Below are 21,000 nucleotides of genomic sequence, written 5' to 3' on the forward strand. Positions count from 1 at the left end.
TTTCTAGAGAATTCCAATAGAATTTTCTAGCGAATTCGCGCAAAGGTTTTCTATTGAATTTTTTTATACGTGCTCCCCCCGTTTTCCTGATCAACATTAACCAAAATAAACATAAATTAATTTCCTCTCTTCTATTAATTGAAACCAAAACTCCTCCAAAAGAAAAGCCCCTAAAATTTACCCCTGAGAATGCTCATCCCTTCGACAATCCCCCAAAAACAAAACTCTTCCTCAATACTTATTCTTGCCAGAGGCTTGGAGCTTCTGCTGATGAACCATGAACGCAGAAATGGGTTGACGACTGACTCTATTCATCATCCTCTCCCTGAAACTGCGGCTCGAGGTCTTCCTCTCCTTCTTCTTCCTCAAACTGACGACTTCAAAGGTAGTCGTGCCCCCAGACAAGCTGAGAGGCATGAATTCATCATCAATATTCATGCTCCTGGGTTTTTTGTTCTCGTCATCGAACATGGTTCTCGTGGGCATAAAGACGTCATGATTGATCTTCCTCTTCTTCTTGGGCCTCAGAGGCACGTCGGAGAGGTTGTCAAGGGTCTCCTCAGGCAGTCGTTTGATCGTTTTCCTGGGGATAACACTGGAATTCCCTGAATTCCCCTTAATCTTCTTCTGACTTTTAGCTTCTTTGGTCGCCCTGATGCTCTCCTGCTCTCTCTTCAAGGCTGCCAGCGCCTGTCCCCGACCCTGACTGAAGGACAGCACCTCAGGCTCGTCGTCAGAGTCACTGTCAACTAATTTCACCACCTGAATCTTCTTCTTCTTCGGTTTTGGCACTTCAGGATTCATCTCAACATCGATTTCCTTATTCTTCTTTCGTTTCGTCGATTCATTTCTGCTGGGGCTGAAACTCATTTTCTCTGAGCTGTTCAGCTTCTTCTTCTTCTTCTTAGATTTCTTATCACTGACTTCCAGATTCACTTCCTCGATCTCCTCAGGATCGTCTCCTTCAGGAATCTTGTGCTTATTCGATTTCGATTTTTTCTTCTTCTTCCCCTCCTTCACCTCATCTGACTTATCCTCAGGAAGAATCTCCAGGTCACTCCTCTTACAGGACATCCTCTTCATCTTCAGGATTGGCATCGAGTCATTCAACTTCTCTTTCATCAACAGTCTGGTGTCTGCTAACTCTGAATCATCCCGGATCATCGTGAGGTTCATCTCTGATTTCTTTGCTAACTTTGGCTTTTTCAAAGGGGGGAGTGACTTTGGAGTTTGCTTGGGTTTCTCTGAGGCCTTGGGAACACCTGGGGTCGATGGTTTCGGGGTCCTGAGCACCTCTGAGGTCGAGCTCTTCGGCTTCTTCACAGACGTGTCCTCCAGTTCATTGAGATTCTTGTTAGCCCTCAGATTCAACTTCTCATGATCTTTTTTGGTGGGTTTTGGGGGCGAAACGGACACCTCTGACTCTTCTTCCTCGTCGATTCCTAGGGTTTCATCTTCTTCTTCTTCCTCTTCATCATCATGATCATCGTCATTGATGAAATCATCGAACTCCTCTCCCGCGTCTTCTTTATCAGAAGCCTCTTCGAAGTCAGACCCATTGAGGTCGTCTCCAGTGACGTCATCGTCCGAGTGCTCCTCAGAACTGGCTCCATTCAAATTGTACTCCCTCTCGATGTCGGAGTTTATGTCAGAGTCGCTAGAATCTGAGCCTTCACCGAAGAACAGAGAAGAAACGACCCTCGATTGCTCGACGTCAGAGTCAATGTCTTCGTCAGACTCTGAGTTAGAATTCACCTGGACTTGCGTCGACACACTTCGCTTCCCGTCGACGTTATCAGACCCATTGAGGTCGTCTCCAGGGACGTCATCGTCCGAGTGCTCCTCAGAACTGGCTCCATTCAAATTGTACTCCCTCGCGATGTCGGAGTTTACGTCAGAGTCGCTAGAATCTGAGTCTTCACCGAAGAACAGAGAAGAAACGACCCTCGATTGCTCGACGTCAGAGTCAATGTCTTCGTCAGACTCTGAGTTTGAATTCACCTGGACTTGCGTCGACACACTTCGCTTCCCCTCGACGTTATCTTCAAGCTCTTTTTCGGCATCTTCTGATAATGATGATGATTCGATTGTGAGAGATTTTCGCTTTTGGGGAGAAGGTTTAGGAGATTTTTTGGATGTTTCATCTTCATTTTGCTTGGATGGAGTTTTGGATTTGATCAGTGATCTCAGATTTTTCGTGGATTCGTTGAGGGCCTCTTCAACCTCTGGGGTTTCTTCATCTTCGTCTGATGATGACTTTTCAACTACGAGAGATATTCGCTTTTGGGGAGAAGATTTTTTGGATTTTTCACTTTCATTTTCATTTTGCTTGGATGGAGTTTTGGATTCATTCAATGATTTTCTGAGGCTCTTCAAAGATTTGTTGAGGGGCTCTTCAACCTCTGGGGCTTCATCTTCTTCCTCTTCTGATGATGACGATTTTTCGATTGTAAGAGATCTTCGCTTTTGAGAAGTTTTCGGAGATTTTTTGGATTCATCTTCATTTTGCTTGGATGGAGTTTGGGATTCAATCAATGATTTTCTGAGGCTCTTCCTGGATTTGTTAAGAGTCTCTTCAACCCCTGGGGTTTCTTCATCATTTTCTTCCTCTTCTGAAGATGATTTTTCAACAGTGAGAGATTTTCGCTTTTGAGAAGTTTTCTCTGATTCTTCAGATTCTTCATCTTCTTCTTGTTTTAATGGAATATTTGATTTACTTAAAGATCTTCTCAGGTTTCTCCAGGTTTTTTTGAGCTCTTCAATTTCTGGAGTGTCTTCATCATCATCGTCATCATCATCATCTTTCTCTTCTGAAGTTTTACCAGAATTTTCAGAGTCTTCATTTCCATTTTGTTTTGACTGAGTCAATGATTTCCTCAGGCTCTTCCTCGATTTATCAAGAGTCTCCTCAACCTCTGGGGTTTCTTCATCTTCTTCCTCTTCTGATGAAAATTCTTCCACTGCGAGAGATTTTCGCTTCTGAGAAGTTTTTTCATCACCTTCATTTTCTTTTGGTTGAGTTGATGATATTCTGAGACTCTTCTTGGATTTGTTGAAGCCCTCTTCAACCTCGGGGGTCTCTTCATCATCTTCTTCATTTGATGATTTTTCAACTGCGAGACATTTCCGCTTCTGAAGAGAAGTTTTCTCTTCATCGTCATTTGTTTTTGATTGAGTCAATGATCTCCTGAGACTCTTCTCGGATTGATTGAGGCCCTCTTCAACCTCTGGAGTCTCTTCATCATCATCTTCATCTGATGATTTCTCAACTGCGAGAGATTTCCGCTTCTGAAGAGAAGTTTTCTCATCATCTTCATTTGTTTTTGATTGAGTCAATGATCTCCTGAGACTCTTCTCGGATTTATTGAGGCCCTCTTCAACCTCTGGAGTCCCTTCATCATCTTCTTGCTCATCTTCTTTTTCCTCTGATGATGATTTCTCGACTGTGAGAGAATTTCTTTTTTGAGAAGTTTTCTCATCATCTCCATTTGATTGCGGTTGCCTCAATAATGTTCTGAGGCTCCTGGATTTTTCAAGGGTCTTCTTAACTTCTGGGGCATCTTCATTACCCGTTAGTTCAGTTTTTTCCTCCAAAGATGATGATTCTGCTTTCTCGCAGGATTGAGCCAAGACTCCCTTCGATTTATTGAATTTCCTGGTGATCTCTTCAGGATCTTCATCCTCAGAAGAGAATTTTTCGTCGTTTTGCTGGAGTTTTAGGGGAGTCTTCGAGACAGGTAGTGACTTCCTCGAGGTGATACTCTCCGATTTATCTTGGACTGATGGTCCTCTATCTTCTTCCAACGAAGATGATTGCTTTTGTTTCACTGGAGTCTGAATCTTAGAAAGAGAAACTCGTAATCCTGACTGATTGGCACTCCTCGTCGATTTATCAACACCATCCTGAATCTTTGGTGATGTGTCTTCTTCATCTACTATAGAATCTTCTTTTTCCTTCTGCTCAACTGGATTTTTTCCTTCATGTATGGATTTTCTTGAGAGACTCTTCCTCGATTTTTCTGGACATTTCTTCATGATTTCCTCCGCATTACGTGGTGATGTGGGCTGACGCTCAAGCACTGGCATTTTCTTTGACGGTGACAGAGGGGTTTCAGAATGTCTTGCATTTCTCTTCTCATCCTCTGGTTTATCGACTTCAATTGACTCGTCGTCAGACGGAACTTCCATTTGAATTTCTCTTGGATCGGACTCAGGTCTCGACATCTCTTCGTCACCATCCACATCAACGTCCATAGCTTCATCATTATCTCCCACTGGACTGTTCGATTTCCCCAGAGACTTTCTCAATTCAGAAGAAATACTTTTCCCAGACTGATCTAGACCCTCTGCAACTTCAGATTTCTCTTCCTGGTCGTCATCTCCACGTCTTCCAAGAGACTTCCACATCCACAAACGACTCTTCCTGGACTCCCCACTTTCCTCAGCATCTGATTTCTTCCCCTGTCCAACAACTCGAGACTTTCTCTTAAACTTCTCGAAATCCTCTGAAAAATCAATGATTCCTGATTCGAATCTATAAATCAGTTCCCTAGATTTATTCAGTTCCTCCTCAAGATCTGGATTTGTGCATTCTCCCTCGTCAGAATCCGTCTCCGTCTCCAGAGATCTCCTCGAGGCACTCTTTCTGTTTTTTCCCCCAGGCGCTCCAACGTCATCAGTTGACTTCCTCGACGACTTCCCAGACTTCCTCTGCAAGTTTCCCTCGTCATCCATTTCAGTATCCTCCCCCACCTCCTCCAGTGTGGCCTTCTCCCTAGCAGACATCTCCTTCCTCTTCTGCATGACAACAATGTCATCAGAATCGTAGCTGAAGTTCTCCTTCGCCTTCTCCTCGAGTTCATTCTCATCAGCAGACCATCCCACAAGCACGATATCCGAGCCTGTGTCGCTCTTCTCCTCATCCTCGACGTTCACCGGAGACTTGCAACTCCCACTTTGCCACTCCTCAGCTGGAATATCCCTGAAGAGGTTCTTGAGCTGGGCCTCCACCGGGTCCTCCTCCTGCTCAACTCCCTCAGAGCTCTCCTTGGGCACTTCAGGTTTCGAATCCTCCCCAGGTCCATCGTCCTCAGGAGTCTGCGACTTGCAGGGAGACATCTCGTCATTGCCAACAGCAGCGATGATGATCTCATCGTCATTCAGAGGCTTCTCCGAGGATTTATCGTTCCTGAAAACCTCGAGAGGCGCCTCATCAGTGTCGGTGTCATCAACGAAGATGATTGAATCCTCCTTCTCCTCCAGTCCTTTGTCAGCGAGATCGCTCTCCATGGTGATCACCTTCTCCATCAGTTTTGAACCTGGAGTACTTGATTTCGAGAGCTTATTGTCGATATTTGAACGTGAGTCCACCTCCAGACACTCCAGGACGGTTGAGCTCTGGGACTTTCGATCTGTGCTGGCGGCCCTGAAGAACTTCAGGGGACGCTCCGAGGTGATCCTGGGGGCCTTCTCGTTCTCCTTGTTCCCCGGACTCGTCTCCAGGTGCGCTTTCTCCACCAGGACCTTGGGGAGGTCCTTCAGGGCATTGTCACTGGCGTTGTCCATCATCTCCTGACGACTGTCCGAGGATTTCGGAGGGGTTTTAGGGGTCGTGAAGGTGATCAGCGCCTCCAGGGAGGCCTCCAGGGACTCGCGGGTTTCTTCGACTGGGGCTGGCCCGGGCTTCTGGGGCAGGGGGGTGCTCGGGGAAGGGGCAGCGGGCTGGGAGGGGGTGGACTCCATCAGGAAGACGTCTTCGTCCTCGGGGAGGAGGGCCTTGGGGTGCTTCTCGATTTCCTCGACGACTGGGAGCTCCGAGGGGAGCACCGAGGCTCGTTGCTTGCCACTGCGGAGGGGCGTGGAGGGCGTCGTGGGAGAACGGTCCTTTGTTGTGTCTGGGTCCACTGAGGACGCACGTGTGCGACGAGTCAGACGGACCATCGGGGAAATTGATTTTGATTCAGAGCCTGCTCTGGTGGTTCGTCTGTTGGGAGAGGAAATTTGTTTAGATTCAAGGCTTGGGTGGATTAGGGGGAGCCGGGGCACGATGGGGTAAATCGAAAAATGTACAACATTTTGAAAGTCTTTATTTTGGATTATCTCCAGAGTATACACTATGAAAAAATCCTATAGGATTTTCTGCAGCATATTTATAGGAAATCCTATGGAGAAGTTGAACATTTCCTATAGGATTTTCCGGATAGGATTTCCTGTAGATTTCATATGAGATTTTCAATAGGATTTCCTATAAAATTTAGGGGCATAAGGGTCACAATGAGCGTCAAACGTGTCATATGGGGGTCATATATGGGTCCTAAAGGGTATATTAGGGTTATTGAAGGGTATATGGGGATTGTTGGAATTCATGCCTGAATACAAAAATTAATTTCTTAGTTTAGTTAAACATTTTCTCTTTTCCACCCAAACACTCAGGGTGACATTTATGGCTTTTCTTAGAAAATAGAGACGTGAAGAAAAACAGTCCTCATGGTGAGTCACAAAGGAGAGGCTGAAGAAAATTGAAACAAGGGCCTTTTGTCAAATGGGTCCAGAGAGTGAAAACTCTCATGACTTTTAGTTAGTCGTCCTAGAGACTTCGTTGGAGAAAGATATACCTTCTGCGTGCGATCATTAAAGAGTTTTACTTTGAAGAATAAAACTAATGTGTTTTTATTGAGTATTCCTACACATAATCCAATAGGTTATGGGCCCAGGATACTCCGCGTTTTATAGTAGTTAATTTCTTTCTATTATGGTCAAGTTTTTCTTATTTTGAGTTATTAAAAAGTGAATTAAAATGTCTACGTCGTTGAAAAGCGATAGGAGAAACATTAAGTTGTTCGATGGTGAAAAATATAATGTTTGGAGATTCAGGATTTATGCTTTACTCACTGAACTCGGTGTAATAAAAGTGATTAGTGAACCAGTTCCTAATTATGTAACTGCAGAGTGGAAGAAATTGGACAGTACTGCCACAAGTGTGATTGTTAATTATTTAAGTGATTCATTTTTGGGTTTTGTCACAAATGAAACCAAGGCAAGAGACATTTTTGAAAAATTGGACAAATTATATTTGAGGAAAAGCCTTGCGACTCAACTTGCACTGAGAAAGAAGTTACTTGCACTGAAACTGGAGGGCGAGACAACCCTGTTGAAACATTTTGTGAATTTTGATGACTTGATTAGTGAATTAATCACAGCCGGTGCTAAATTAGAAGAGATGGACAAGATCGCACATTTGTTATTGACAATGCCAAATGCATACGATGGTGTAGTTACGGCAATAGAGACTTTATCAGAGGATGCATTGAGCTTGGAATTTGTTAAAACACGACTGCTGGATCAAGAAGTAAAATTAACAAATGAAAGTCGAGATACCAGTAGTAAAATTCTTCAAGCTCAAGCCCAAAATGCAAGTGTCAGAAATGAAAGTGATAAGAAAAATCAAAAGCATTTTCGACAAAAACCCAAAAGACCGAATAAATTCAAAGGACAAAATAAATCGATTGGAATCAAGTGTTATCATTGTGGAAGGCCAGGGCATCAAATTAAAGATTGTATTCATCACAAAAGACAACAAGAATACACTAAAAACAGGCAAAATAAAAACACTGCACAAATAATGCAGGTCGAGCAGCCCTCGGCTTCAAACGTCTTCAAATCGAGTTTCGCTTTTATGGCTCTTGAACATGTGGCATTTGAGGAAACACAGAAAAAAATTGTTTTTCTCCTCGACTCTGGGGCCACAGACCACATCATAAATCGTTTAGACCTGGTGACAGATTTTGAAGACCTGGAGATCCCAACACAAATTACTGTTGCAAAGAAGGGTGTTTTCATCACGGCAACAAAAAGGGGTACGCTGCGGGTGACAAGCAACAAAGGTTTCCAGGGAGAACTTAAGGATGTCCTGTACTCGCCTGATTTACCCCACAATCTACTCTCTGTTCCGAAAATGCGTAAGGCTGGATTTACGGTAATTTTTGGACCAGAAAAGGTAGGAATTTTAAAAGATGATCAAGTGATCATGGAAAGTCAATCCGTCAATGGATTGACCGCTCTCGAGTTTGCGGTTATCTCTCAAAGGGTAAAGTTAGCTAATCAAGCATCTAATAATAAAATTAATTATGAAGTTTGGCATCAACGCTTGGGACATATTGGTAGAAATAAATTTTTAGAATTGAAAAACAAAGAAATGATTGATGACATAGAGTTGATTAAACAAATCACACCAAATGATGATTTGTGTGAGCCTTGCATTAAAGGAAAACAAGCGCGGTTGCCATTCAATAAGGCTAAAGATAAGTCTCATATAGACAGACCGTTATTCATTGTACATACAGATATTTGTGGGCCGATTACTCCTCCGACAGTTGACAATAAAAACTATTTCGCGACATTTATTGATCAGTACACGCATTATTGTGTTACATATTTGATGACACAAAAATCAGATTTATTTTTGGTTTTTCGAGACTTTGTTACTAAAAGCGAAGCTCATTTCAATTTGAAAATAGTAAATTTATACTCCGATAATGGGAGAGAATATTTGTCAAATGATATGAAAAATTTTTGTCGGGAGAGAGGAATTAGTTTTCACTTAACGGTACCGAGAACTCCGCAATTAAATGGCGTAGCCGAGAGGATGAATCGGACAATAACGGAGAAGGCTCGGACACTTATATCTGGTGCTTGTTTAGAAAAGATTTTTTGGGGTGATGCTGTTCTTACAGCCACGTATTTGATAAATAGAACACCCACGAAAGCTATAAAAGAAAACAAAACACCATTTGAAATGTGGCATAATAAGAAGCCACAGATTAAATATTTGAGAATATTCGGTTCCACTGTTTATGTGCATGATAAAATCAGTAAAGGTAAATTCGATGAAAAATCGTGGAAAGGAATACTGATGGGATATGAACCGAATGGTTATCGTGTGTTTGATGTTGAAACAGAAAAATATTCTGTAGTGCGAGACGTTATTGTAGATGAAACTAAATTTTTGCAGTCAAGGCCTGGAATAGGGCATAGTGGAGCTGAAATAGTGCCCCCTGAGGCTGAAAGAATGCCGAAAGGAGTTAAAATAAAACCTCCAGCAAAATCTGATATTGAGAAATCAGATAATTGCAATATTGATGAATTTGATGAGGCTGAAAAAGTGCCTAATAGGGCTGAAAGAATGCCTGAAGGAGTTGTAAGTGAAACTCCAGTGAATATTGATGATTTTAATAGTTTCTCTAAATCAACAAAAGCGTCTCAGCACAGTAAAACTGATCTTTCTGACAATAGTTCAAAATCAGTAAGAAATAATGATCAATCTAATAATGACAAATCAGAAATGACAATTGGAGGTGAATCAAGTAATGATAATAGCCTCGATAGTTTGGTAAAGAAAGATAATTTGAAACGAATGACTTCAGAACCGAGAAGAAGTGACCGATTGAAAAAACGGCCACATATTTCTTATGATGAAAAGAATATACCGGAAGACTGTTTCATGAATGCTCAATCCATCATTAATGATATCCCTACCCTTTATCATGAAATTAAAAATAGAGACGATAAAGAAAAATGGGAACACGCGATTCAGGATGAAATTAATTCCTTATTGGCAAACAACACATGGAGTTTAGTGCCAAGACCTGAAAACAAAAATATTGTTGGTTGTAAATGGGTATTCGCAATCAAGCATGATGAACATGGGAATCCCGTCAAATATAAAGCTCGTCTCGTAGCTAAGGGATTCAGTCAAAAATATTTAATCGATTATAATGAGACATTTGCCCCAGTAGCACGAATTGCAAGTTTTCGATTTATTATTGCTTTTGCTAATCAATTCAATTTATTAATTCATCACATGGATGTTAAAACTGCATTCCTGAATGGCAATTTAAAAGAAGAAATATATATGAATGTTCCCGAGGGTATTGAAAATGATCAAAATTATGTTTGTAAATTAAATAAATCGTTGTATGGATTGAAGCAAGCAGCCAGGTGCTGGTTTGAAGAATTTGATAAAGCTCTCGTTGAAAAAGGATTCCAGAATTCTCCAGTTGATAAATGTATTTATATTTTGGATAAAGGTGACATAACACGAAATATTTATGCAGTCTTGTATGTCGATGATCTGGTGTTAGTCACGAAAGAGCAAGAAACAATGAACAGTCTGAAGGGATATTTGATGGAGCGTTTTAAAATGGTAGATCTGAACGAGATCAAGCTTTTTCTGGGAATTAGAATTACAAGGTCTGATGATAAAATAACTCTTGATCAGAGTAGTTATATTGAAGCAATATTAACTAAATTTAATATGCATGATTGTAATCAAGTGAATACTCCTATGGAGAGTAATGTTGATTATGAAGGTTTGAATTCTGAAGAGAATTGTAATGCACCTTGTCGAAGTGTCATTGGATGTTTAATGTACTTGATGGTTTGTACTCGACCAGATTTGAGTATTGTTGTTAATATATTGAGTCGATACATGAATAATAATAATGAGGTTCTTTGGAAATGCCTCAAGAGAGTTTTGCGTTATTTAAAAGGGTCAAAAGATTTGCAATTGGTCTATGAAAGAAGTAATTACAATGACATTTTGACAGGGTATGTTGATTCCAATTGGGGAGGAAATGATAGTTCGGATAGAAAGAGTACCACAGGATACTTATTCAAACTATTCGAACAATGTACAATATGCTGGAATACAAGAAGGCAAACCTCTGTTGCAGCTTCATCCACTGAAGCAGAGTATATGGCTTTATTCGAAGCAGTGAGGGAAGCATTATGGCTCAAATCACTTGCAATTAGTATAAATATTGAAATTAATCAACCAATTATAATTTATGAAGATAATACCGGATGTATTAGTATTGCCAGTAATCCGTCAAGCCACAAGAGATCCAAGCATATTGACATAAAATATCATTTCTCTCGAGAACAAGTTGCAAAGAATGTAATCAAATTGGTTTATATTCCAACAGGGAAGCAATTAGCAGATGGATTAACGAAGTCACTCCCATCGGCAGGGTTCTTGGAATTCAGGAAGAATTTATGTTTAAAGTGACATAGTTTAAAACAATGTATTTAGATGATAAGTTGATATATATGACTTGTATAGGGCGATCAGGTTTTTCCCTGGGTTTTTCACCTGATCAGTTTGTAGCGCTATACACAGTATTCCCAGAAGGCATAAAGAAGGTGTATCTCAATCCAGTAATATTTTTTGATGTACACATTTTATATGATAAAACTAGTTAAGGTTAATAGATTAATTTTTGAGGGGGCGTGTTGGAATTCATGCCTGAATACAAAAATTAATTTCTTAGTTTAGTTAAACATTTTCTCTTTTCCACCCAAACACTCAGGGTGACATTTATGGCTTTTCTTAGAAAATAGAGACGTGAAGAAAAACAGTCCTCATGGTGAGTCACAAAGGAGAGGCTGAAGAAAATTGAAACAAGGGCCTTTTGTCAAATGGGTCCAGAGAGTGAAAACTCTCATGACTTTTAGTTAGTCGTCCTAGAGACTTCGTTGGAGAAAGATATACCTTCTGCGTGCGATCATTAAAGAGTTTTACTTTGAAGAATAAAACTAATGTGTTTTTATTGAGTATTCCTACACATAATCCAATAGGGATCATAGGAGGGTCATATGGGGGTCATATGGGAATCATATCAGGGTCATATGGGGTCCCATAGGAGTTACATGGAGGCTATATAGGGATTATATGGGGGTCACATGGCGGTAATTTGCTCCGCATGAGTCTCCTATGACCTTTGTATGACCCTCGTATGTCCCTATGTAACCCTCATGTGACTCGTAGATAACCCACACATGACCCTTATATGACTCCCATATGACCCCCACATGATCCCCACATGACCTTCATATGACCTGGATATGATCCTTATATGACCCTTTTGACCCTCTTTTTGACCGTTATGACCCTAAATTTCATAGGAAATCCTATTGAAAATCTTAAAGAATATCCTATAAGAAATCCTATAGGAAATCCTATCTGAAAAATCCTGTAGAAAATGTTCGAATTCTCCATAGGATTTTTTCATAGATGATAGTACTTCGAGTGAGCCATTTGAACATCTTGAAGCTTTCAAAATGTTTGCAGCAATGCAAAGATCGAAAAAATTGATGAAAAATCGAAAAAATGAGAAAAAATGTTTTGTTTTTCACAATGGAGCCCTTTCTTTTCTTCAAACATTTCGAAAATTTTTATAATAATAACTAGGGGGCTACGCCTCCTACTCGCTCCGCTCGTCAACACCCATATGACCCTTGTGACCCTTAATCTGACCCTCATTATACTCCTCATGATTTTGAGGCTGGTAACCCTTAGTTGCTAACCCCCATGACCCTTATTTAGACCCTTAATCTAACCTTTGTGATCCTCAATCTGAGCATTTCCATTCAATTCTCATACAATAATGCCGCAAAACCTCAACGTTCCATAACAACGTTTTTCCATCCCTGAGTCCTCAGAAATCGAGCAAAAACGCTCTAATTTAGAAAAAAAACTAATGAAATATCTCAATCTAGTTTGTGTGAGTGTTTCGATAAAGCTCGATTAAGTAACAATACGACTTGGAGAAGTTAATGGCGATGAAAGTCTTTTCAAGTTGATCATTCTAACTGACTAAATAATATTTCGTATTCAATGCCACTACTCCACCATCTCTATAATTAAGAAATATAATTTTTTTACAACAAAAAAATTATATTAATAAGTTAATAAATTATATAAAAAATCGAATTTCTCCATCTGTTCCAAATAATAAATTTTTGTTGAAAAAAAAAACAATTTTCCTTCTTTATTTCACTTCTATAAAAATGAATCAATGAAGTATTTCATCATAATAAACCATTCCAATCACTATTTCCATTTAACTCTCCTACAATAATCCCCCAAAACCTCAAACGACATCCCATAACAATTTTTTCTCCATCTCTAACTCCTCAGAATGCGAGCAAAAACTCTCTAGTCCCCAAAAAACCTCCTGAAATACCTCAATCTGGCTTCGATGGGTGTTTCAATGCCCAAGGGTGCCACCAAGCTCTTTCTTGTGGTCCTCTTTTTCCCTTCACCCCCTGTTTCGCTCTCAGTGGTCTCGGAGACATCAGATGTGGTCGACGTCTTCCTGGACCTCAAGCTCCTCACCGGCTCGGCCTGCATCGACTCCAATGTCGGTGTTCTACGTCTCCTCGTCCTCGTCGATGGCCCAGCATCACTCGTCACAGACTCTGGTGATGAATCATCTTTTGTCGTCTGTCTGTTCCTCGTGCTACGACGCAGGGGGGAATTTGTGACTGAGTGGGCTGTTGCTCGTGTTCGTCGGGCTAAAATCACAGAATTATTGTCAAATTTCAAAACCAACACTAAGACAAACAAGTGGATAATTGCATTTTTTTTTTTGTAAATGAGTATAGTTATTGGTGCAAATAAATTAGCAATTTGGTTTCGAATGAATTCTCTTTTTTGTTATTTTTATTTCGCCATTCTCTTCTATTTTTTCATGCCATAGTACTATCATCAATTGAAATGTCATTAAAATTTTGTGTATTATTTTGTTCTGTCAAATAATTCTATATTCAGAGATTCAGACCCTCTCAAGCCTCGAATACGTTTTCAGTCCGAGTTTATTCAAGGTTCAATCAATGTTCAATCAGGGTATAGCCGTCATTTAATCAGGGTTTATTCGGAATTTAGACAGCGTTTAACCCAGGCTCTATCAGAAGTTAGTCGAGACCATGAATCAATATGAATAAGTATTCAACATAATAGACTGGTGTAATAAGAGTTCTAAAAGGTTCAAACTGAATTCTAATAAATAATAAAACGTTTCAAATCCATTTTAATCGGAATAGTTTATTCAGCAATTTACTTTGTATAAATTGGCCCGATTGTTGTCAAGGCGCGTGAACGACTACTGCTCGTCAATATTCTGCGATACAATTCATATAGTCCTTGGGGATTATCCCTACTCAACACATTTTCGTAACTGTGTTGATATTCTTTTTACACTGGTACCTCAGTTTAAAAGAGATAGAGATTTTGTTATAAAAAGCACATGACGGTATTGTGTAACTTGATAAGCAATGATGCTGTTCTCACCATTTTTTAACTTGATTAAGAAGGCACTGAAATATACTTTTTAAGTCCTGAATTTAAGTGATATTACTGATGATTCTTTCAGTAATCATGAAAAAAACAGATTTTCTCTTTTAAATCGGAAAAACAATGTGCTGTAACTCAACAACGAATTGTGTGACCCTCATCATATTCTGATAGAATCAAAAGAATATTGTTATCAATTTCTTTGAGCCNTATCAAAATGGAATTAGTCATCCCTGGCAAAACAGTCCGATTATTTCCGACTGGGTGATAAAAAATGAATCGGCGTTAATGATGTTTCTGTCTTTGCCCGTTAAATTCCGATTGGCTGGTAGGTAGAGTTTGGAGTTTGAGAAAATTATGAGAATTAATGGGAACAAGGGTATGTAGCCGTTATCGTCCGATTACTTTCCAAAAAAGTGGTTGATAGATCTCACATTATGCATATAGATATTTAAATGAGCAATAAATATTAAAGATTTACATGAGCAATATGAGATCTATCAACCACTTTTTCGGAAAGTAATCGGACGATAACGGCCACATACCCTTGATCCTATTAATTCTCATAATTTTCTCAAACTCCAAACTCTACCTACCAGCCAATCGGAATTTAACGGGCAAAGACAGAAACATCATTAACGCCGATTCATTTTTTATCACCCAGTCGGAAATAATCGGACTGTTTTGCCAGGGATGACTAATTCCATTTTGATAACAATTTTTGAGTGATCATTGAAAATTAATTTTTGGAGAAACATCAATTTTTCAAATCTGTATGGAAAATTGAATTTTAATTGGTGTAATTGACTAGAGCTTACTAAAGTCTATGCATATGAAAAAATTCATGAATTTCGATTGATCCCTTATGTAAGACAATTTCGAAAAAAAACGAATAATATATCACAAAAAAAATGGGAAACTTAATATTGATATCTCAATAGAATAAATTGCATAGAATATCAAATTCTACTAATTTTATGCATCAAATACTTTCCATTGAACATTTTTATTGAATAAAAAATGCATAGCAAAACAGCGAAGTCGGTGAAAAACTAATCAGAATTTCTTTCAGAAATTCAATTGAAATCCAGTAGAATTTTCTAGGGGATTCACTAAGCTTTTCTATAAAATCCTTTGTTGTCCGTGAAATTATTGAAAAATTTTTATAGAAAATATTTTTTTTAAATGATCGAGTCCTGGGAAATTTTCAATGTTTATGCTTGTCGAAAGAGGGAAACATCGGAAGAATACAAAAAAAATTGGACTACAATTTTTTTAATCATAAAAATTTTGAATGTTCATAAATGTCAACGTGAATGTGAATGCCTCGACGAAAATTGTCAAATAATTATCAAAATATTTAAAAAAAATGAAAAGAAAAAATTAAACAAATGTAAAAAATGTAATAGTTAAATAAAAACAAGTAAAATAGAAATAAACAAAATGACAATTGATAAAAAATGCCTGAAGTCCAAAAAGTGTTTAATGTTGACGACTGAATTATTTGGGAGAAAACGTAGATGAATAAACTGATGAACAATCTCAACGACAATTTTCAGGCGACGAAAAATGGGAAAACAAAGAGGCAAAAACCGTTACAGCCTCAATGGACACTCTCACCTCTGGGCTCGAGATCATCCTCGGATTCCTTGGTACCTCGTGGCATTTTTCAATACTCGATGAAACACATTTATCTCGATGATTATCTTTTGTTACTTGATCGTTTTTGTTTAAAAAACTGAATCGCAAAATATCCGCTGTATCAAGAAAACACGTGTTGCTAGCTCTGGGTGGAATAGCGACTGTTGGTTGTTCGCAGTTGTTCGCCGGTGTCTCCCGCGCGGTTCTCGACTGCACTGATTCCGGAATAATTCCCCTGGCGCCACCTTGCGGGCGTCATAGCAATTAAGGTGGTGGGGAACTTTTTTTTACACTGCTGCTACATTCAGCTCATGCCGAAAAGTACCTTTTTCTTTACTCCTAAACGAAAAGTAAACGAAATAGTCTTTTTCATCACGCTGTGACAATTTCCGCCACATTGTGATGAAAAATATTGTTCGTAACTCCTGAAAAAATGTTTTTTAGCTCGTGGGATTATCCCACTCGCCAAAAAACACTTTTTTGCACTCGTTACGAAATATACTGTTTCGTCATTCCGGCCGTAAGGCAGCGCTTTCCGGCTGCCTACGTCCGTTATGACAAAATTAATATATTTCGATACGATTGCGGAAGTGTTTTTGGGCTCGTGGGAGGTTTATAGCACGAGCCAAAGGCGAGTGATATAATCCCACGAGTTTCAAAATACTTTTCTCGCACGTGCAACACATCTAATTTTTTGTGATACCTGTCGAATTCACTGTTCGGAGCGGCAGGGGGTAAAGTGCTTTTTTGTGCACGAGTGCACTGATAGAATGATTCATTTATTCCCAACGAGATTCGTTAATTATTAACGAATGGTAGAGTTGCTAAAATATTAACGAAATTATGGGACAAATTTATTGAAAACTGAATTAACATGAATTATTTCGCAAACATCTCAGTAAATAATAGTCTCAGCGGAAAATGTCAGAACATCTTTTTCGTAGCGAATTTAATTTTCTACAAAAAATGACTTCATTTTTTCATTTTTTCACTGGAATATTCCGATAGAAAGATTCGTCCTTTTGCAATTGAATGTAAACTCCGTCGATAATTCAGATTTCTACATCCAGCGTAGCCCCAAAGCGAGGGTAGGTGACATGATGGCGCACGAAAACAGGTGATTGTGATCACAAGTTGTCCACCGTTCACCCAGTGTCCTACCAGATGATGACATTCCACCAAATCGTGTTATAAAACCCACAAAATCCTAAAGATTCAGCTTAAAAGGACGTTAATTCCATTGTGATGCAGTGAATTGTTGAGTAACTATTGTTTGAACATGTTCGGTGCCTTATTGTTACTTAATTGTCGTCGAATAACTATCAGTTGAACCAATTGTCTTATCGCTAACCACGATAGACACGTTTCAGTGAAACAGTTGATGATACACGTATGTGGGATTAATGTCAGGTGTGACACTGTGAAAATCTATCTATACTTTCCATTTGTCGTTCTAATGAGATAGAATACGTGTCAAGGTGGACTTTTGGGCAGGGTTCCATCGGTTTTCACAGCAGGTAAGGACTCCAAACATTTCTGGGGAGAGATGAGGTAAAATGGATTATTTCAACATCATGGAAAATTAATCATGAAATCACGTATGAAAAAATTCAGTAGAAAACCTTGGGGAATTCGTTAGAAATTCTATTGGAATTCTATTAGAATTTTCTAGTGAATCCGCTAAGGTTTTCTATTGAATTTGTTCATACGTGATTTTACGTAAAAAATCTTGAAATTCTTAACAACGTCCCATTGACGTAAAATTTCAATTTGGCTACTGAAAAATCAGTCAAATCCTGGAGTATTCAATGAAGTTGCAATTATCAGGTCCACATGACAATGTTTTGGATTTTCAATCCATTGAAGATTCAATTTAATGTGATGTTTCATTTTCACAATGCGTTTGAAAGTTCTAGATGTCAGTGAAGTATCAATGATTGTTCAGCATGGAGAAACATGAATTGAATTCAACTTCACAACATTGAGCATTCAAATACATCTATTGCTTGAATTGAAAAAAATTCTAGCAGTGTAGAAGTTTGAGAAAATACATCGAAAATGAAAAAATGATTGTTTAATTTTACTCAAGGGATCTTACGTTATTGGAGATTAAAAGCGGCGCGTTTCACCCTCTTATGCTTAATAATAATGTTTTTAGTTCGGGGTGGGAGTTTGTTTTTTCAAGGGGGTTTTCAAGTTTGCAATTGTTAGAGAATCTTTTTTTTGTGGAGGAGAACCAATCTGCTGGAAAGTGTTTTTAAGATTTTTCTTTGACCTTTTGCTGGACAAATCAGTGAATAATTTATTTACTCTATTCACATATGAAAAGAGGGAAGGTTACATTGGTATCTCTTATATTACTTGGTCAATTCTAAAAAACATAAGTTGAGGAAAAAATTCAATGAAAGTCTTTAAAACGGTCGAAGTTTAGCATAACTCTACTGTTGAAATAATTCTACTTATTTTATTAATTAATGTAAAAAATTTCAACTTGGGATTTATTTGAAAATTATGAAAGTACTTCAGTAACAAGCGATGTTAGGAGAGAATGCATAGGGAACTTTTTATAAAGAGAACTGAATTTAAAAAAAAAAGCTTAACTTGTTTTTTCATCGTAAATATTTGGATAAATCTGGTCTCATTTTGAAGCCTGAAAAAAATCCCTTGAAAATGAAAAATTAATTATTTGATTTCCCTCAGGGGATCGTAAAGTTTGAAATTGTTGAAGGATCTTTTATTTTTGAGGAGAAAGACATTGCTGAAAAGGGTTTTCTGAGATTTTTCTTTAATGTATGGTTGACGAAATAATTCCATAATTTATCTACTCTATTAATTAAAAAAAAGAAGAGAGAAGCTTCCATTGGTATCTCACGCATTACTTGCACAATTCTAATTTAAAATAGCTCTACCCTTACGGTAAATTCAAAGGGTATTGAAAACTGCTAAAAAATTGCAGAAAACTCAATTAGATTTGGAATTCAAATTTTTTTCCTCAATTTAATTATCGTTTTGGTTTTTCAAAGAAGAAATGTTTAAAAATCAGGATTTAACCCAGTGTCTTATGGGAAAATCAGCATTTCCATTGTAATCAAAGATTAAAATCTGAATTTTTTTTCATTAGATGTGAAAAAATTAGTATATTTCGTAACGAGCTAAAAAACATTTTTTAACGAGTTACGAACAATATTATTCATCACAATGTGGCGGAAATTGGACTTTTAGGCACGCGGAGCGTGCCGAAAAGTTCACTTTTCGTCACAGCGTAATGAAAAAAAAATTTTTGTCATTCCGGCCGTGAGGCAGCGCTTCACGGACGCGGAGCGGAGCGGAGCCGTCATAACAAAAAATACTGTTCGTCATATGGCCAAAAAAAACTTTTCTAGCTCATATGTTTGCAGTGGCAGTTCGGTCTAGTGACGAAATATACTATTCGTTGACACCTCATAAAAAATAATCCACCATTTTGTAAACAAGTTTTATTATTTATTTATAAGAGGGAAATGTTTGAAAAAATATCAATATTTTGCGAAATTTAGTTTAGATAATACTGACTGGGTACGAATTTTTTCAAATTTTTTCCATGCAATTTAGTTGAAAAATTTAAAAGTGAAAATATTCAAAAGTACCGCGTGGCCCGGCCGAAGGGTAGAGCTACTTTAAACAAGCTTTTCGTGAGAAGACCCGGTAAACCGCGATTCTAACCTCGCGTCGCTCGGTTTGATCGCGGTTTACGGACCTTCTGACGAAAAATTGCATTCATCACACGGTCCAAAAGTATTTTCTGACGAATGTGATTATAGGCCTCGTCTTCGGCTCGGCCTACAAAGCCACATTCGTCAGAAAATACTTTGTGGACCGTGTGATGAAAATAACTATTGTTATCCCGTCCATCTCGAAGAGTAAAATTGTACGGTTCTCAATAATTACCTGTGTCATCACCTCGTTAATGAGTGCTTGTAGGAGAAAATATCAAACTTATTAAAAAAATGTACTTTGGGATAATCCCAAGATTTAATTTAAGGGAAAGGTAAATCAGGAAATGTGTAATGAATAATGAATAATGCGATTATTTCGATAACGAGCAATTTTGGGACTAAATATCTCCTGACATCTTCTCGTAAATTCAATACTTACTGAAATAGTTGGATAATTAAAGGGAAATTCAAATAGAATATGAGTCACGTACAGGATTGAAAATATTTTCCGTCGAGAGTACATACCTTTGCTAATTGATAATGTTGAATGTTTCGTTTGCTAATTGATAATGTTGAATTGATTTCATTGTTGAATGTTTTGTGAATAGATTTTCTCCAGTAATTTGTGAATAGATATGATCATGTAAAAGACAATGAAAATTGAAATGAAGATTGGCGAAAATGCTGAAGTAGATTTACAACGCTTCACCATTTTCCTGCGGGTTTTTCCTGATGTGATGTTGAAGGTCGTATGCTGATGTAACGCAAATGCCGATTGATGTATTAGATTTGGAAGCTTCTGTTTTTTTTTCACAATGATTTTTTTAAAAACGTTCAATTGCTTCAGTTTTCAATGAAGTATGCTAAAAATAGATTTAAACATTGTTATTATTTGTTTGTATACCAATGAAAACAAGGAAGAATTTTGGAGAAATATCAATTCGAAGAACAATGTTTTTTAAATTTTTTTGCCGTAAATACAGGAACACTGCATTAAGTACGGATATGAAAAATGCATATTTTCGAAAATCTATGCTTCTTTTAATTCGTGTACATAGCAAATATGAATCAATTTTTAATTCAATCGATTAGGAACTCTGGCACTAGAAGGGTTTTAAAGTTTAGGCCCTTTTCGATCCGTTGTCCACGTAGAAACTCTACAGAGGTTACTTTATCTAAATTTATCTGACGCTCTTAACGAGTGCCAAAAACCCTCATTCATGGTGACTCTATAGCTATGTGAAGTTGGCATCGAAGTTGGGAAAATTTTTTTTATGCGACCGATTGTACTCATTGAGTACCTAATTGTACCGTATTTACTTTCGTTTGTACCTCTCACCCCCTTATGTGAGGGATAGGAGACAAATCGTGCAGCGTCGAAATTACAGGGAATAAAAAAATGTTCATGGGCATGAACTTAGCGTCAATAGTACTTGTATGTATTGTCCTTTTTTTAATATTTGGCAACCCCCTTCTATGTTTCATCCCCTTATAAAATTTTGAATGTATTAGTAATAAACGGAAATCGCACAG

General features: G+C 38.2%; 2 protein-coding genes across 2 annotated transcripts in view; one reads left to right on the plus strand and one right to left on the minus strand.

The window, feature by feature from the left end:
• Positions 1-15,924, minus strand: LOC107046434 (dentin sialophosphoprotein). Its single transcript, XM_015269046.1, has 3 exons — positions 15,752-15,924; positions 13,023-13,353; positions 1-5,983 (listed from the first exon to the last, which is right to left on the minus strand). Exons 1-3 carry the CDS (start codon positions 15,795-15,797, stop codon positions 232-234), a joined length of 6,129 nt encoding a protein of 2,042 aa, XP_015124532.1. The 5' UTR covers positions 15,798-15,924; the 3' UTR covers positions 1-231.
• A 962-nt stretch (positions 15,925-16,886) lies between these two features.
• The window catches only part of LOC107046436, a 49,972-nt gene continuing 45,858 nt past the window's right edge, over positions 16,887-21,000 (plus strand). Inside the window, exon 1 of the mRNA XM_015269047.1 lies at positions 16,887-17,289. The gene's annotated coding sequence lies outside the window, so the exon portion shown is untranslated. The remainder of the gene's footprint in view (positions 17,290-21,000) is intronic.

The sequence above is a fragment of the Diachasma alloeum genome, unplaced genomic scaffold (genome assembly GCF_001412515.2).
Source record: "Diachasma alloeum isolate Michigan unplaced genomic scaffold, Dall2.0 Dall_scaffold_01374, whole genome shotgun sequence".
Lineage (NCBI taxonomy): Eukaryota > Metazoa > Arthropoda > Insecta > Hymenoptera > Braconidae > Diachasma > Diachasma alloeum.